This window comes from Gymnogyps californianus, chromosome 5, assembly GCF_018139145.2.
Source record: "Gymnogyps californianus isolate 813 chromosome 5, ASM1813914v2, whole genome shotgun sequence".
In the NCBI taxonomy this organism is placed as follows: domain Eukaryota; kingdom Metazoa; phylum Chordata; class Aves; order Accipitriformes; family Cathartidae; genus Gymnogyps; species Gymnogyps californianus.
In genome coordinates this window covers 41,573,139-41,591,823 of record NC_059475.1, presented here as the reverse complement: position 1 = coordinate 41,591,823, position 18,685 = coordinate 41,573,139, and the positions used below count along the sequence as shown (strand labels likewise).

The window sequence follows — 18,685 nt, the reverse complement described above, 5'->3', positions numbered from 1 at the left end:
TGAAACTTTCTTGTGTGCTGCTTTTAAGGGCACGGATCACTGAGCTATCTTTCTTCCTAGCAGTGCTCTTTGCAGCTGGTCTTCTTTCTGTTTAAAGCCCTTCTTCTACTCTGAGCCCCTTCCCACAACATACTTCATAAGATTATTTTCAAATTCCGTGATCGACGTTTCCCAAACATTCATCACAACCAGCAACATGGAGAAATTGTAGAAAAAGCAGTGTCAGCAGTAGCAAAGTTCCTCAAGGACAAGAGCGGCAGCTGTAATCACTAGCTAGAAGGGTTTACTCTGGCCAGAGAACAGCTAACTACCTTTAATTACTGTCAGGAGCTCAATCCACTCTCCAGAGGTGGTGAGGAGAGGATGGGTATGGAGAGGAAGCGGGTGTTTACAGCTGCAGCCAGTTGTTACAGCTGGTTCTTATTCCTCCATCCTGGCAGGACTGAACTGCAGCTGCAGGGAATCACACGAAGACAGATGACCCCCAAAAAGAGAATTACTTTTTCAAAAAGTTTGAGAAAAATAAACATGATGATTTGAAAGGGTGATGCAAAAAGTTTCTCTGCCACCTGCTTCTTGCCAAAAGGGTGCTAAACAGCATCTAGTGGAGGGAGCTGGTCCCTAGACACTCAACAATTCCATTCCTTAAACAGGCTCTTGTAGTCTCATTTGAAAGACAGCATCTTACGTATTCACAAGCAGCTTTGATGGGATTTGTTGCTTGCACAGAATGAAGGGCTGTATCTGTCAGCTTCATCTGGAGTAATTTTCAACACTACACAAACTTAAGCACAGAAACAGCTTGTGCTTATGAAGATGGTTCTTTCATCAGAGTCCGGAAGATGAACCCCAGCCATCAGCATGGAGGGAACAACTTGAATCATTAAGTGCTGCCCTTTAGAGCTGATTGTTTCAAGGCTGACAGCTGCTGCTCCCTCCTTTGTTTAAGAAGAAATTTCTCTTTCTGTATTTTCTACCCTGATTTATACTCAAATATCTCTAGCTCAACTACTTTTCTACTAGTCATAATACTTCCAATGTCTTCAGAAGTTATAGAAATCACGCATTGTAAGAAGCGTTTACTGAAGTTATAAAACTAAGTCCTTTTTTCTTAGCTCTTACAGAGCTTGATAACACAGAAGATAATGCAGATACCAGATTTAACATTTAGATGCCAAGATCACCCTTTAATGCATGTGTCATGAATTTTAAAGGATTTTGAAATCTAGCAGACATGGAGCTTTCTTTTCTGACAACCATTTTCTAAACTATATTGAGGATGGACATGAAATGTTCTCAGTAGGAGAGTTCTCCTCTACAATAGCCAGGAAGACAAACTCATCAGAAAATTGAAACAAAAATTACTATGAATGTGAGCTAATAATTATATTTTTGAGATGGCTAGGTCCTTATTTGATTATTCATTCAAAGTTACCTCCTCCCTTTTCAAAGTTTATCTTTTTTCTTGAAAAGATCTCTCATAGTGTTAACTACTGGAAACATTTCCACTTTATAAAGAAGAGTTACATCTGAAGAAGTGATGCCAGAAGCCAAGAATGAAATCCTATCTCATCTGAAGTTTAATGGGATAGTATATTGCCATTATTGCTCTAGCATATTGCACTATTAAATTGGCATTATTTAGGAAGGATTATTTAAGTAAAAAAAAAAAAAAACATAAAAAAGAAAAAAAGATGTTATGCTTAGTTCCACCAACACTGGAGGGGAAATAATCACTGCAAGGGAAGAGAACTTATTAAAAAGAAATTTGGTTATTATACATAATATGACAGGAATCAAGAAAATGATTCCTCTATTCTTGGATTAAAGCAATTCTTTTTTATAAAGAAAATAGGCAGATGATATTAAGTATAACTTCATTCAAATACAACAAAGATCACTGATTTTCCAATGTTTCTTTTTCACTTCATCCAAAAAATAACTTATCATGTACCTGATCTTGGCAAAGAGAAGCTCTATTGATAAACTAATGTTTTGCCAATGTATTGGGTTTGCGTGGCAAGGTTTTGGCAGAGGGGGGGCTACAGGGGTGGCTTCTGTGAGAAGCTGCTAGAAGCTTCCCCTCTGTCCGATAGAGCCAATGCCAGCCGGCTCCAAGACAGACCCGCTGCTGGCCAAGGCCAAGCCCATCAGCGACGGTGGTAGGGCCTCTGTGATAACATATTTAAGAAGGGGGAAAAAAAACCTGTGCAAATCCAGCCAGAGAGAGGAGTGAGAAGATGTGAGAGAAACAACTCTGCAGACACCAAGGTCAGGGAAGAAGGAGGGGGAGGAGGTGCTCCAGGCACCAGAGCAGAGATTCCCCTGCAGCCCATGGTGAAGACCATGGTGAGGCAGGCTGTCCCCCTGCAGCCCATGGAGGTTAACGGTGGAGCAGATATCCACCTGCAGCCCATGGAGGACCCCACGCTGGAGCAGGTGGGTGCCCGAAGGAGGCTGTGACCCCATGGGAAGCCCGCGCTGGAGCAGGCTCCTGGCAGGACCCGTAGAGCCGTGGAGAGAGGAGCCCATGCTGGAGCAGGTTTGCTGGCAGGACTTGTGACCCCGTGGGGGACCCACGCTGGAGCAGTCTGTTCCTGAAGGACTGCACCCCGTGGAAGGGACCCACACTGAAGCAGTTCATGAAGAACTGCAGCCCATGGGAAGGACCCACGTTGGAGAAGTTCATGGAGGACTGTCTCCCGTGGGAGGGACCCCACGCTGGAGCAGGGGAAGAGTGTGAGGAGTCCTCCCCCTGAGGAGGAAGGAGCGGCAGAGACAACGTGTGATGAACTGACCGCAACCCCCATTCCCCATCCCCCTGCGCCGCTGGCGGGGAGGAGGTAGAGGACTCAGGAGTGAAGTTAAGCCCGGGAAGAAGGGAGGGGTGGGGGGAAGGTGTTTTTAAGATTTGGTTTTATTTCTCATTATCCTACTCTGATTTGACTGGTAATAAATTAAATTAATTTTTTTTTTCCCAAGTCGAGTTTGTTTTGCCCATGACGGTAACTGCTGAGTGACCTCCCTGTCCTTATCTCGACCCACGAGCCTTTCGTTATATTTTCTCTCCCCTGTCCAGCTGAGGAGGGGGAGTGATAGAGTGGCTTTGGTGGGCACCTGGCATCTAGCCAGGGTCAACCCACCACAGCCAAGTTTAAAGGCATTGGTGTAAGTAAAATAATGTAGGCAAATTCTGTATAGTTAGTTAAAGTTAACTGCAGTCTATTATAATTACAATGATCACTTCTGTTCTCTACTTTTAGCAGTCACTAGATGAGACTATTTTCATCATTAAAAGAAAACAAGAAAGCAACTCCACCCCTGCCCACAGCTCCATCTCCATATATAGGCTTATCAAGAACACAGCAGGAGAACACAGGATTATTGCCTTACCTCAATTTTTTCCCATATGGTTTCGTAATTCTCTTGATGTTGTATATCTTGCATCAGTTGATGAATTAAAGCTGATTTATTTGAGGCAGAAGTCTCATTCTCAGTAGGCTGAGTGACAGCAGTCCTTTCTGACTTTTCTTCAATGTATTTTTTAATGCAAGATACAGGCATACAAAGATCTTCATCAGAGAGAATATCACTGAGAGGCCCAGATTCAATACTGTCACCTAAGGAGGATACTATATCACTTGAAGAGCTTGGTGAAATTCTACCCATTTTTTTGTGCTTTTTTGTGTGGTACGTTGGATACATTTCTGAATCTGAGTTCATTTCTGACAGCTCCCAATCATCAATGTTTTGAATGGTTTCTCTTCTGGGCTTTTGGGGCAGCAACTTTGTCAAATTTTCTAGTTTTAAAGCTAATACTTCAGTCTGTTTGAGATGTGAAGGAAGTGCTAAATATTCATCAGATCCATACCAGACCTCACCATCTTTACCGGTTTTTTGAGTATAGCGTGGTGTTGAGGAGAAGCTTTTATTATTCTTTCTTCTCAGTAGAAGAGGTGATGAGTTGGTAAGCTCAGAACCAGCTGAGGAAGCACTCTTTTGGCTACGTGTTGGTGAACTAAAAGGCTCAGTTTTACCTTGTGATTGCCCATTGGGGTCTCTCTGGTTACAAGAATCTGATGATGCAGAAGAATCTGTTTCCGTCTCCTCCAGAGACTGAGAGTTATGAGAAGTAATTCCATTCTGTAGAGAAGAACGTCCTCTTTTTTTGACTTGTATTGGTGGAGCTGTTTTGCACATACCTCCAGATGTTCTGCCAGCTTTCGTTTTCTCTGGAGCATCATGAGACTTCTTGTGCTTTGATTTTTCTTTACAGGTGTAGAAAGTAGACTTTCCTAGACTTACGGGACTGTCTTTAAAGTGATTACTTATTGTGTACTCAAGATTTCTATCACCTATTGTATTTAAGCATTCATATGACTGACTAACTGCAGACGGACTGTTAGTGTAGGGTGACTGTAAAGCTAGGCAAAGCTTGGACCTGTCTGGTGGATCTAACAATGAGGGTGTACTTCTACTCATTTCATTTTTAACTATCTGAGAGATTTGCCTTTTAAAATCATTGGCTTCCATATAATCTTTAAACACATCATCTTTCAGAAACAGACCTCTTTTTGGCAATGTAGGCTGTGTAGGGGAGTCTTCATTATAGTTAAAGCAGTCTCTTATGGACCTCTTAGGAGTTGAGTTTTCACAGTGAGAATGTTTGATTTTTTCACTGGTGTGCTGTGGAAGATTGCATTCTGGTTTCTTTAATGTGGAAGCTAGTTTGCCGTCAGTAGGTAATACAGCATCTTCAGAGCAAGGTCCTTTAGAAAGAGAGGAGTTCGCAGAAGGAGATACTAGTGAGAGCTCATGTGGTGCTTTCCTCTCTTTGCTTTCTTCTCCATCTTCTGCTGAAAGAGGTATGTGTGTTTCTTTCTCATTTAATGCTTCATTACACTGGGAAGCAATGGAATCAGTTGCCACTGCAAGTAAACCCACACTTCTGATAAGTCCTGGAAGGTCTTTATCCATTTCACTGTAGTTCCAGGATTCAAATGATTTTGCTTTCCCTTGGCTGGAGGTCATATCATCCAGACCACCAAGCAAATCCTCACTAGGACTGTAGTCAGATAGTTCAAATGCAGTAATACCACAATCCAGTGACAAGTAATTTTGAGAACATTTGATGGTTAACTGTCCAGAATCATCAACTTCAGTTAAAGAGTCAAGACGGTCCTGAAATAGACAAAGAAATAGTACTTTTTTTAGAAGACTAATTTTCATATAAAACACACACAAAGTAACAAACTATGTTTCTATGTTTCACTGCCTAACATCTAGAAAACCATTCATCACTGACCTGCCTGTTTTTGCAGTACCCTGTAGATGAGCAAACCATTCTAAAGTATTTGGGAATTAAAAATGGCAGTAAACTGAAAAATGCTTAGTTTCAGCCTGGTGCAGCAAGTTACCTAAAAGTAGCAACTCACTTTTGTATTGGTATTCTCCTCCTTGAATTCTGCTCTCGGTTCTACTTACTCTGTAAGGGGACTCAGAAATTCCATACAGCAGACTCGTAGTATTTCCTGTGTTAACTACCTCAAACAGGAGGGAGGTGATCTTGGGGACTGCTGAGTATATCAGCCACCTTGTTAATCTTGTGTTCTCAGAAATCCATGATGCTCCACGATCTTTCGGTTGATTGCCAGAATGTTTTTTCAAAGCATCATTTAGCAATGACAGTCATTTCTTCCCATATTTAAGAGCTAGAGGTTGCTAACTACATTTCAGTTTTTTGTATCATTATCAACTGAGGATTTATCTGTTGGATATTTGGAGCACAAATGCAGAACAGCTCAAGGAAAAGAAACTACAGCCAGGAATCCTAAATCTCTGGCCTGCCATGTTCCCTTGTCAGCATCACTCAATGGAAGTCTTTCAATCTCAGAAACACAGACATAGCCAGAGGAAACCATCCAGGTGGCAAATGAGATTTTAAGATCAAAGTCAAATTAATGTTTATAAATATTTTGGTGACTTATTTGAAGGACACTAAAAAAATCTGACTACATAAGATCCAAAAGCAGCCTGATACATAACAATCACAGCAAAATTATGTTTAGTCAACAGTTTATAAGTATATTTTTAGTAAATGATTTAATGTTCTAACACCTAGGCAGGCCTCAACTATTTCCAGATCCCAGCACATAATATGAAACCTGAATATAGGATCAAATAATTCTGAAACAATTTCTGTTCTTATTTACACTGGTGTACATCTTAAGTAACTCCATAGAACTATCTAGAACAAGAGAAATTGGCAGAGCATGTCAACTGGACAAAAGAAACCAAAAAGCAGAATTTAAAATAAAAAAGCCAACATTAGCCCAAGTGCTTCCAGAAACTGCTTAAAAAACATCATAAAGGGCAGAAACTCATGTTTTAGGATTCTAACTTTAGGTGCTTAAATCAGTATGCTGGTCTTTCTTCCCAGGTTTGGTTTTCATAATACAGTTTTTTAAAGCAAACTCTTGAGTATCCACAACAGGTTCCTGGCTGAATTATTCTCTGGAACAGCTTGTCTCACTACACTGCCTAAATCCATAGTTTAAGGACCTTAGGCATCATGCCTGAAGAAGGTGCAACAGCCCCACAATCTCTTCATCTCACAATAAACCACTTGGATTTTGGTCTGAACAATAGTGTCAATAAAGAAGGCTATTGTTTGCCATCTTCTATAAACATATAATGTTTGAGCCCTGTACTCTATCCACCCCACTTGCATTACTCAAAGTAAAAATATAAAAAATCCTTCAGCTAAAAATATTATTTATAGAAAAGTTTGATTAGAAAGGTATTTATCAACCATAATCTTGGATATTGAAAATATCTTTTATTTAGCACATTCTATCCAGATGTAGGACCTATGCCACAAATTGTACATTGTCAATAGTCCAGAATTAAAAGGGGAAGTTTCTATAAATCTGTCAAATTTATATTTTGGAGCTGCATTTATTAAGGAAAATAATGACTAAACAATGATCAGTATTACAGCTGCATTTTCCCTCTAATCTCAGGAAAAGATTAGAAACTGTAAAACTATATATAAATCAAAACCCTTTCCAAGGCCCTAAGGGCCTTCATTTCTCCTGAGTAATGCATTCCATTCCTTCGTCTCTTAAAAATGTGTTTATTAACATTAATAAAATTTAAAATCACATGCATTAAACCATCTTGCTTGGTCATTTTCCAAGCAGCCTCTTAAATGTGTGCTTCAGAGGAGAATTATTTAATGCCAGTATTACCATGTTTTTATTATTGTTTTTATTTCAGAAAAATATTACATTTAGTTATTTGAATGGCTACCAATAGGAATACCATAGTTCAAAACATTTGTCCCTTTTCACATAGTAATACTTCCTGTAAAGCTCTGTAGGCTGTTTCCAATACCTTCTTGTATTTATATTTTAACCAGCACAATTCTGCACTTTTTTTTACTCTTTCAAATGAGCTAATTTAATTTGTAAGATATTTCTTTTGTAACTTTACTAACTGTTTGAGAACATCAGGATTCACTGTATTTTAACATAGCCTTATACTAATCCTTTCCCTATTTCCTGGCTTTATCAATTTTGAAATAAAACTCACAGGTTAGGTTCAGCTGGACAGAACTCAGGCTGCACAGAACTCATTTTTCTTTCCTTCTTATCTATCTCTGGGTAATTCCTAAAGGAGAAATGGTCCTTCAAAATCTTAACTCTCCAAAGTTAAGATTTTTACTAAAAAAAGTATTTTCTTAATTTGGCATCTCCATCATGGCAGGCAGGTTGCCTCACTGGTTCCTCTATTTCCTCCAAGCCATAAAGCTTTTTGTGCCCTTTCCTGCTGGCATCTTATTCAGTATGGCACTGCTGAGATAGCCAAAAGCGCAGTTACTGCCTGCCCAGTTAATGAGCTGGGTTCCTAACCAAGCCAGTACAGCCTGTGCTGTACACTTTCATGTTTTGGTAGCTACTCTACCAGTGTTATCCCTGTTCATCACATTGAGGCTAGCTTGTGCACGTTTATGTGTGTTACAGCTACAGTGTAAATATAGCCCAGGCGGGACTGTTGTGCCGATTGACTGTGCAGTCTATGAACAGAGAGAGTAAGGAATATTAACAAGGTAAGACTGTCTCTCTGAACACGAAAGAAACCTTGGCAAGTCACTTCTTCCATGGAGCTCCACAGTTAACATTGACAGCCAAAGCTGCTCTTCACCATTACACAGAAGACAGCTGACTTAAGGAGCGAGCCAAACATTTTGTGAAATGATAGGTTCATGGACTACGAAAAGCATAACATTTGCTGTACTGGTTCAGATCAAATTTCCGTCTAGCCCAGTATCCCGTCTCTGCATCAGTTCTAAACATATTCTACTAGTTGAGCAATAAGACATGGGTATACATACATGGCCCTTCCACACACAACATTTCTACCCGCACTCCCAGCTTCTACCAATGAGCGGCACAGGGACCTCCTCATCCAAAGGTTTTAATTCCTCCTATCTTTGCTTAGTTTTCACATTTATTTTTTGAACTTTTTTCCATTTCTAAGTGTCCTACGGTAGTGAATTCCAAAATAGAAGTCTTTGTTGTGTGTGAAGTTTCCTTCTATTCATTTCAAACCAGATGACTTCTCAATCTTAGGAGAAAAAAATAAGCTCTCATTCCCAGTTCATAATCCCCAAGGAGTACTGAAAATTAGCAGAATGATTCTCCAAGGAAAGGTTATCTGTATGGGCAAAGGTTTCTAGGTTTGCTCAAACAGTCTCACTATTCATATATGCGTGAAAATCCCTAATAGATAATACTTGTGTCGTGAAGCACTTACTAGTCCCACAATGTAGTCCTGTCTGGGAAAGGATATGGGGGAAACAAAAAAGAAAAGGTAGATAAGAGTAGATACAATTGTCTCTACATTACATTTTTTTTATTTATTTATTTTCATCAAATAAAGCCACTACCATTATACCCGATGAAAATCTTGAATAAATACCTGAAGGTTAAAAACTGCAGAGCAATTTCTGGGAACCTATTCAAGCATTAGAGCAGAAACTTAATATTAATATTGTGTCCCTGATATTGCTAGCCATTAATTTTATCAAATATTATTTATGTTTTAGTTGGACTGGAAAAAAAGAATGTCAGGATATTTTGTCTTTTTTATTACCATATAAGCCTATCTGGCAACATGTTTTTTCCCCACTGAAAAATAATCTATCCTTCCCCAGTGAGTCCTCCCCTGTATTGGAGGGATGTTTTTTATAGCAATTGTAATCAGATCCAGATGGGACATTTCCTGTTTCTTAGTATCTGAATCTGCCCCTTCTTTATGTCTCAAAATCACCGCGCTCGTAAAATAATGACTTCACCCTAATTCACCACTCTGGATATTCAGACAACTGTGGATTTCCTTCAGACTTGCCAGAGAAGGTTTACCAGCAACAGCAAAGCAGAAACTGAATCTGAAGCACCAGGTATGTATACATCAGGAAGAGGGGGTGTGGAAGGTGGGCCTGGGCATATCTGAGCATTGATTTCAGGACCACCCACTCTGTTGTGCCAAAGACAAATATAAAACCCAACAGGGAGCAGAGAAATATGCACATTCTCTTTCAACTTGAGTGATCTGAAATTCAGGACATGTTTAGGGGACTTCCGACTTCCTCTAACACAGGTCGCAGAATCTCACTGCATTGATCTAGAGGTCTCTTTCTGTAAATGTATCTAATCCTAACAAAAGCATTTTATCCTAATCTTAGGACTTTCAGCAAATGAAGAATCCTCTACACGCTAAGGTATCTTCTATTAACCACTAATTACCCTAACTATTAGAAACGTGCATCTTCTTTCAGTTTTAAAAATTAGGCCAGTAGTGTCTTTCTAACTAAGCTAATTTAGTAATGATGAATTCAAAGGAAAAGGCATTTTAGTTAAATGAATCCAGATTTACAAACCATTTACATGTGTGTGAATTTGACACCCCATTAGAGTAAAAAATGTACGATTCATGCATCATTGTTTCTCAGACAAAATGTGTGACTGTTTAGAGGCATATTGCAGAATTGCCACTCAAATTAAAATTCACCCTCTCTGCTATAAAGCAATGTTGACCTAGTCTGGAAAGTTTTGGAAAACATTGTGTAAGCTTCAAGTCTGTGTATGCAAGAAGGGAAATGTCTAAGCTTTTCATTAAAGAATTCATTGCACATAAAAATTGAGTTTTGAATTGGATATGAACCTTAAATTCACAAGTGACCAGACCAAGGACTTTGGACTAGATGCATCTCTGTAAGTGTTTCCAATCCTTTATGAAATATATTTCAATTAGGAGAAAACATTTCTAGCCACTAGCATGACACTTCTGAAAGTGAACCTTAAAGTACCTGCTTTAATTTGGTTCAGTGAGAACAGATATCAGCTGAAGACACTTCGAACACAAAACTAGCAAAATATCTCGAAGACAAGTAAGCCGTCCTTAAAATTGTCATCCTAGTGATTTTAAATGTGGAACAGGGATGAGATGCTTCACATACAGATGAAATTCTCAAAATTTAATTCAGTTACTATACCTCCTTAGTCTCTTCAGAAAATGCTTGCAGAATATCAGTCTGTCTGGTGTAGTTTCCATTGGCGTCTTGTAGTCCCTGGAGAATACGCTCCCTCAGAACCAGAACAGAAACACGAAGCTGATGCCAGAGTAGTTGTACTGTATGGATATCGACTATCACATTGACAGAGTAAGACAGAAGCTTCAGGGAAAACTCAGTCTCTAGTAGAGCATGAATTTGTTCAACGTGATCAGATATATCTTCACAAATATCCTGTAATGGAAAAATAAAGTAGATATTTAGCTACAGGCATGGTCCTTCCATGGATCAGCTCTGCTTTTCATCTACTTTTTATTAAATGCAGAATAGATTATTTCAGAGAGGAAAGATAATGTAATTAATACATCCAGGGTTCTCTATTTTTTTTTTATTTATGGCAATGCTACAGCAACTGAACCAGCAGCTGTCCTGTTTGGCAGGACTGCTCAGTAAGTGCAGAGACAGCATACAATAAAGAAGGATGGCACAACATGATCACATGAATCAGAAGCAGAAAACTAACACTGTACAGTGACATCCTAGAAGACAGCAATAGGAATGAAAGTGGTAAGACTGCCACAAGCAGTCTCCCTCTCTGCTTCCCCCTCCCTCCCCCCTCCAGTTAAAATGCAAAGAATCTGATCTATGCCATCATCAACAAAATTCTTTTGGACAGAATTTACCTTGTAATCTAGCCTCTATAGCCAAGCAGGGCAAAAGTCTGGAATAGACTCAATGTGGATAAACTATTTCTGAGATCCATTACTGATTGCTGTGATGAGAGGGCGCTAACTTTTGCATAGTCTTGTTCTGGACTCAAAATTGAACAGAAGAAGATGGGTGGAGAAGGAGAAAGATCGAAAGCAGAGAAGCTGTGAACAGTTGTGTTGAGAAAGCAAAAAAGAAAATATAAGTTACCAGGTTATAAAACTAAGGTTTTGATGGGATGGTATCCTCCAAATTTAACAATTAATGTTCCAGATTTCTAAACCATACTGCATACAGTGTAAAATCTTTACAATCTAGTCTTAATTTTCTTTGTGAAAGGCTAAGTCACAAGACTAAAGAATATTTAGGCATGTACTATTGAGTGAACAACACTGCTTTATAACAATTCTGCTTGAAAACTACGTGTAAAAAGCATATTATAAATAAGTAAGGAAATGTGATTAAAATACTGAAAAAAAATTAGCACTGGATCCTAGAAGGTTTTTTTTTCCTACCTCTGTGGCATATATTTAAAAGTGACTTAATAGCTTATTTTAAATCCAACACTTATTTCTTTTAAAAAACCACAAAGAAATTATTTTAATTCAAACCTTCAGAGATGTCCTTTTTAGGTAAAGGGTAGTATATGCATAACATCAATAAAAATGAGAATAAACAACATAATTTTGATTCATTTCAAATTTGCTATCGAAACAATGCTATCAGACAATTACTATGAAACTTTATGTCTCTGATGATACTCTTGTGGTTTTGTACAGCAGTAGAATAACAAGAAAATCAGTAAAGCTGATTCTTTCTAAATTAATAATACAGTACAGTAATTTTTATCAGTTCAGATTTGACATCTTCAGTCTGAAAGTAAAGCCAAATCATTGAATATGTAATTGTGTGTATGTAACAAATTAAACCAAAATCAAATCCCTAGATAATATTAAATAATTTTCGTACAACAGATAGCACAATATTAGCCCTTGAGAAACTATTATGGTTGAGTATTATCAGTAGTTACTCATTTTAATAAAGCACTGACAGCTAAATGAAGTCCCCTGCAGAAGTAGCTCTCAAAAATACCAGAGATGAGCACAAAACGTTGGAGTTTCAATGAGCAGAGTTTTGGGGCTGCCTTGAGAGAGAAGCAATATCTCTTCCCCTCTGTCCTCAGTCCCTTTGTTGTGACAACCAGCATCTGTATCTGCAATTACAAAACACACAGCCTCGCCTAGCGACACATAGGGCTGCAAGTGCTCAGAGTTTCAAATACCCATACGCTTCCAGGTGAGCAAATGGACACTCCAGTTACCAGATTAGCATGCTAATCTAATTCTACAGACACAAACAAAGCTAAAACTCTCAGCAAAAGCTTTTCCAAGCTTTGGAAAAGGTTATTATTATCCATTTATCCAACTACAACTGAAACTTGACTGAAAAGCACAGCTGTATTTCCACGTTGTTTCAAATGTTTTAAATAATATTTTTAGTGAATTAGTTTGACTGAATTTGCATTCACCTCTCCAATATTGTTCATGTCTTTTTCCTCTTGGCCATAAAGCAGTTTAATTTTAATTTCAGGGATTAAAAAATAGGTTGTTACCCAGTAACTGTAACTTTGTAAATTAGACTCAACCTATAGAAAAATACTTAATATATCTTCAGTTAGACTACTCATGTGAATGAGCTTAAGTTTGTGTCAACCTGCAAAACAAGTTTTCATTATTTTCCAGCTTCACACACACAGTTAAATGCTGAATTCAACTACCATAAGAATTCTCAGAGAGGCTGAAAATGCAAAGCCATAAGAAGAAAGTATTAACAATGAGCAAGTGTCTCCTGACAATTGTTAGATAATGTACTGAAAATACTGGCTAATGAACCTAGATAACACTCTAAATCAAGAGTTCAGACCCACACTTCAAACAAGTTTTCCCTTGAGCTACCGTTACACTAGCTACCAAAACATCTCAAATTTCTGAAGCAGACAAACTCAAATTTCTGAAGCAGACAAACTTTCCACAACAACACAGAAAATTTTGTACCGAAATGCAAATCCCAGCACCGCTAGAGGTTTGAAAGAAGCACATATTCAAGGACATATGCTGTTAATTTTTACATGGCTTGTTATAAGTTTCTCATTTTCCTCAAAAGCAAAGTCTGAAATACTTACAGACTACTGTGAGCATAGCAGCAGCCAAATGGTTTATGTACTAACAAGATAATTAACCGCTCTTGGCAGTTTCAGTATGCGCTGGTTTTGGCTGGGATAGAGTTAATTTTCTTCAAAGTAGCTGGTATGGGGCTATGTTTTGGATTTGTGCTGGAAACAGTGTTGGTAACACAGGGATGTTTTGTTACTGCTGAGCAGTGCCTACACAGAGTCAAGGTCTTTTCTGCTTCTCACACCACCCCACCAGCGAGTAGGCTGGGGGTGCACAAGAAGCTGGGAGGGGACACAGCTGGGACAGCTGACCCCAACTGACCAAAGGGATATTCCATACCATATGATGTCATGCTTAAGCATGGGGGAAGAAGAAGGAAGGGCGGGACATTCAGAGTGATGGCGTTTGTCTTCCCAAGTAACCGCTACTCGTGATGGAGCCCTGCTTTCCTGGAGATGGCTGAACACCTGCCTGCCGATGGGAAGTAGTGAATGAATTCCTTGTTTTGCTTTGCTTGCATGTGCTGCTTTTGCTTTACCTATTAAACTGTCTTTATCTCAACCCACGAGTTTTCTCACTTTTACCTTCTGATTCTCTCCCCCATCCCACCGTGGGGAGAGTGAGTGAGCAGCTGTGTGGTGCTTAGTTGCCAGCTGGGGTTAAACCACGACAGAGTAACATGGACAGAACCTAAGGCCGACCTCGTCCATATCCAAGTAAAGGTCACATACTCTGATCTTAACATATAAGACTACCATCTCAGTCAAAGGCAAACAAAATACCAGCTCTTAAAGGATTTAGGTTTTCGAAAGAGTGGGTGGCCAAAAGATAGGAAGATATTTTCTGAGTGGCTGAATGAGCCAGGAAGGAAATCAAGTCCCTACATACCTTTTCATAATATATAAACTCTGAGCTTCATTTCTGCCTTTATCATCAGCTCCCTCTCCCTGCTGGCCTGGAATTAGTATAGCATTGAACTGTCACTGTAGTCTTGTCTTTACTTTCATGGGAGAGTAGAAAGCATTTTTTCCTTTCTGCTAAGTATGTTGAAATGATATGATCTTTAGGGCTGTTAGTTTGGGGTTTTTTCCTCCTCTTCCTATTAGATGAAAATCTGATTGAACCATTCAGGAAGTCTGATTTAATTTGCAACAGGGCCAGGCATAGGTTTAAAGCAATTTAACTCCCCTATTAACAGCTCCAGCTATTCAACATCCAGAAGTCCTGGACACATGTCTACAGTGCATACACAAGTTCAATATGTCCAGTTCAATACTACATATATGCTGTGCAGTCCACCTGCACATGCACTCTAAGTCTCAAGACAGACAAGAGTAGGCTGGATTCACTGTGTGCTTAAAGAGCAGTAGTGTCAACGCAACAATCTTACTGAACATGCACTAACCGCTTGTGTGATAGCTAGTAGTTGATCAGCAGTCCCCAATATGTCAGACTCTGCATACATGGCACATGGTTATATATCAGTGTATTGGGTATTTCTTGAAAAAAATCTTAGGAGCCATAAGTTGACATTCCTGCATCATACAACATTGTTTTGGTGGGTGCTTCTGTTTCAGCTGAGTCTGTACCCACTGTCAAAAGAACCAGATTTCATTTCACCACAGGCCAAGTTCCTGGATAAAATGGATTAGACCTGGGTTTGCGGGAAGTCCATCTTACATAAAATTTGGAGAAAAGAATTTAGGCCCCTATTGATATCCCCTTTCCTTGTTTTTTAACTGTCATATGATCATGGGAAGGTAAAGGCTGCGCACAGGACAGAATAGCTGTGTAAATGCTAATGCCAGCCCTTTATCAAGAGAACATGATTACAAAGAAATGATCACTTTTGCCATATAAGTTAATGCTGGTTAGACTCAGCAGAAGAGCATTAATAAAGCTGTAGCCTATTTCCTTGCATCTTTTCTTTACGCTTGCCTGGCACAAAACAGCATATTGAGAGGAAACAATATAATGTCAAATCCAGTTGGCATTATCTTGTACAACATTTTCTTACTCCTGTACCTGATGTCTAGATTTGCATATAATTCAACAAAATGAAAAAATTATATCTAGCACAGCTGTGAATTTAATAATTTTCTGGAATAATTAATGCAGTTCAAATACAGCACAAAAATGTTATGTTACATAAGTTCCTGATTTTACTGAGGCTCAATATCAAGACCTGGTACAACATGGCCTCATTGTCCTCATTCCTCCTAACTCCTTGTAGGTGATTTAGCATTATATAGAGCAAAACCAGCAGAACACTGTCATGTGCCCTTTTCACACTTTGTATTTATAAATAAAGAACAGCAGTATCACAAGATAGTACCTAGATGCTGTCTTGAGTGCCAGTTTCTCTTACCAGAAGTGGCAGGTAGATAAAATAAACCATGTACTTTTAAATAATAAGAAAACAATGTTTATCTATTGGCATCTATTTCTAAATATGCATAGCTCCAGGTCAACGGAGATAATATACAGTCTACAAATATAAGCATGGAAATCCTTCCCCATTTTATCAGTATATAGTTTCATATTAGAAGCTATTATAGCCTGATTTTTAGAAAGCACCATTTCCAAAACAACTTTTTGTAATCATTAATCTCACACATCCACTAGGCATTTTTATTTTTACAGTTTCATAGTGGTGTGAAGGTAAAGATTCTGTCATCCTCTCATGGGCTATCCTGTCGCACTGACTGTGGAATTTCTTAGGCTGCTGGGGTTGTACCCATTTGGCTGCCAACTGCCCACTTCACTCAGTCTTCCAGACAGCTGATCCTGTAATCTGCAGCTGCTGAATCCATCAGCCTGCTCATAGCCCTCCACGTCAACTAAAATAGCCTGAACTGCAAAAACTGCAGCAGACAAAGTGCCTAAACAAACCCTAAAGAGTCAATGAAAACTTTGACGTTGACTTTAAAAAGTATCTTTTCTTTGCTCTTCAAGAAATTCTGTTAAGATGTACATGAAACTACTGAAAGATGAAAGGTTGCAATATGTTCTTTTAGAATTAATATCAGTGACAGAGAAGCTGTACTGCAGATTTCTGTTCTTTGATCTTGCAGTAAAACCTCAGTAGGAAAAACAGATTGCCATTGAGTCTTATGACTACTGTACATGCAAAACAATCTATGATTTAAGAAAATGTCTATTTGGTCTTTCTTTTTAAGTGCATTTTAGTTCATCAGAAGACAAAGATTCCAATCTGAATGTACAAATTCTTCTCTTCAGAAAAAAATTAGAATATCTGCCAAAGAATTTTCAGATTCATTTTTTAATGTACTTGAAAATTATGAATTAAACTTGCTCTCTGCACTGCCCTTTTATGCCTATACAGAGAGAAAGAGCACAAAAAAGAGGTTTTTTTAATTGCTAAACAAATAAAGATTTGCAGCTTTCAGAAAGGTATTTTTCCTTTAAAATGCACTCTGACTTCTCAAAGATAAATAGTTTTTCATCTCTACCTGCATGTACATCCAAACAGTGTTATAATAAGGATAAAATTGTTCTCTTCTATTTTGGATTATTGGTGAAACCTTAAGAGCAAATGGTACTCACATTTTTTTCACAGTTGTTTTTAAGTAAACAATTAAGTCAAAGAAAATAACCATACATGAACAATCCAGAGTTTGAGTAAGCAAAATCAACTGCCATAGAAAGCTCTAGACTCACTGCGAGTCACACGTTTGTCAGAAAGTGAGTTGAAGTGCTAAAGTACTGTAGCTGGTATCACTGTGGCATTCAGTGGCTAGGGGAAATGAATACATTTTACCAGGTCAAGAATGCAAAGTGCAGCAGGAAAACAGCTACCAGGACGGCTCTAAGATCACTGACCCTGCCTTCTGCTGACACCGACAGCTTGGAAACATGTTGGTCCTCAAGGTAAGCTTCTCCGCTCTTCCCTCATGATAATACACATACTACTGATAGCAACTTTTTCTGATGCACCATCCTTTTCTGCACATTATTCTCTTTCCCAGCTTGGTTTTTCTTTTGATTAATTTACTTTATTATAAGTGAGTGACATTTTCATCATTGCAAAATTCCAGTAAGTAATCTTCATTTTACTTTTTGCTAAAATTCTCAGAAACTTGTTGGAATATGGGAAAGCTGTTAATGTGACAGAAGTGTTTTCCCTGTAGAAAAACATTTTATTTCTTTTCTTTTTTTTTTTTCTTTAAGAGCCCTGTTTTCAAACAGATTTCTTCAATGAAAATTTTCAGGTGTTACAGGAGCCTAGCTATCTTGACACACTTGCAAGAAAAGATGATCCACCTTCTATTGTGCAAACATTGCTATTACAAAATTCTCAAAAAAGTTTTGAAAATAATATCCAGTCTGGTGAACTCTAAGTAGGCATGGTTTTACTGTATTCTGTTATCTCAGGAATAAGTGACTTACATTCTTATATCCCTGTACTTCAAAATAATGTGAAATAGATGTCAAATCACCAGTTCTTTGACAGAGTTGCTAAAATAGTAATGGTTTGTCTGGGATTGTAACAGACACAGAGTTGCTCTTATGATTTATTAGTAGTTTATGTGATGTGTTTTATTAGAGTGTTTCTTGTGCAAGTATATTGGTTGACTATCAATCTGCCAGGAAAATGAGCAAGAAGAAAGGAAGAAAGGAGTAGGATATGACACCACTCGCTAAGCACTTCAGGCTAAGGAGCAATGCCTGAAATGTTAATTGCTCAGGATTCCAGCAACTTGCATTTGTTTTGCCATATGGGCCATTGCTGGGGCCAAAGGATCAAACATACTGGGAAGAAGCAAAAGGATCCTTTTGTCCAGAAGCAGGGCAGTTGCTGCTGGAAGCTATTCCAGCTCACTTCCAGGACCAGCTGCAGTGCCTTACAAACCTAGGCCAGCCTGTACCTTTTCTGCAGGAGGGGATGGCTGCAGAGAAGACAGATTACTTTCAAATGTTTACTTCCCCTATTAAGTTTAATCAGTACTTCAGCATAAAAAGACTTTCTGGTCACAGCATTCACCACAGGCCAGATTCTTAAATGCAAGGAAGTATTTAGTCCATCCAGAAAACTTCGGAGAGTTGATGCACAAAAACACTCTACTATAAGGCCTGGGATGGGATAGAACTGGAGAACTACAGGAGAAGTTATGACAGTAAAATGAGGCACCTCAGAACTCTATTGAAAGAGTATCTTGTAAACAAATTTGGGCTAGCCATTTCTGGGATATTCCTGATATCAGTA

The 18,685-nt window shown here is 38.6% G+C and overlaps 1 protein-coding gene across 2 annotated transcripts in view; it reads right to left on the bottom strand.

The window, feature by feature from the left end:
- AKAP6 (A-kinase anchoring protein 6) overlaps positions 1 to 18,685 on the bottom strand; it is a 235,736-nt gene that overhangs the window by 185,450 nt on the left and 31,601 nt on the right. For both annotated transcript variants that reach the window (XM_050897696.1, XM_050897697.1), the window contains exons 2-3: positions 10,559 to 10,810; positions 3,394 to 5,181 (exon numbers count right to left, since the gene is read on the bottom strand). In XM_050897696.1, the coding sequence (XP_050753653.1) occupies positions 3,394 to 5,181; positions 10,559 to 10,810 (2,040 nt within the window). The remainder of the gene's footprint in view (positions 1 to 3,393; positions 5,182 to 10,558; positions 10,811 to 18,685) is intronic.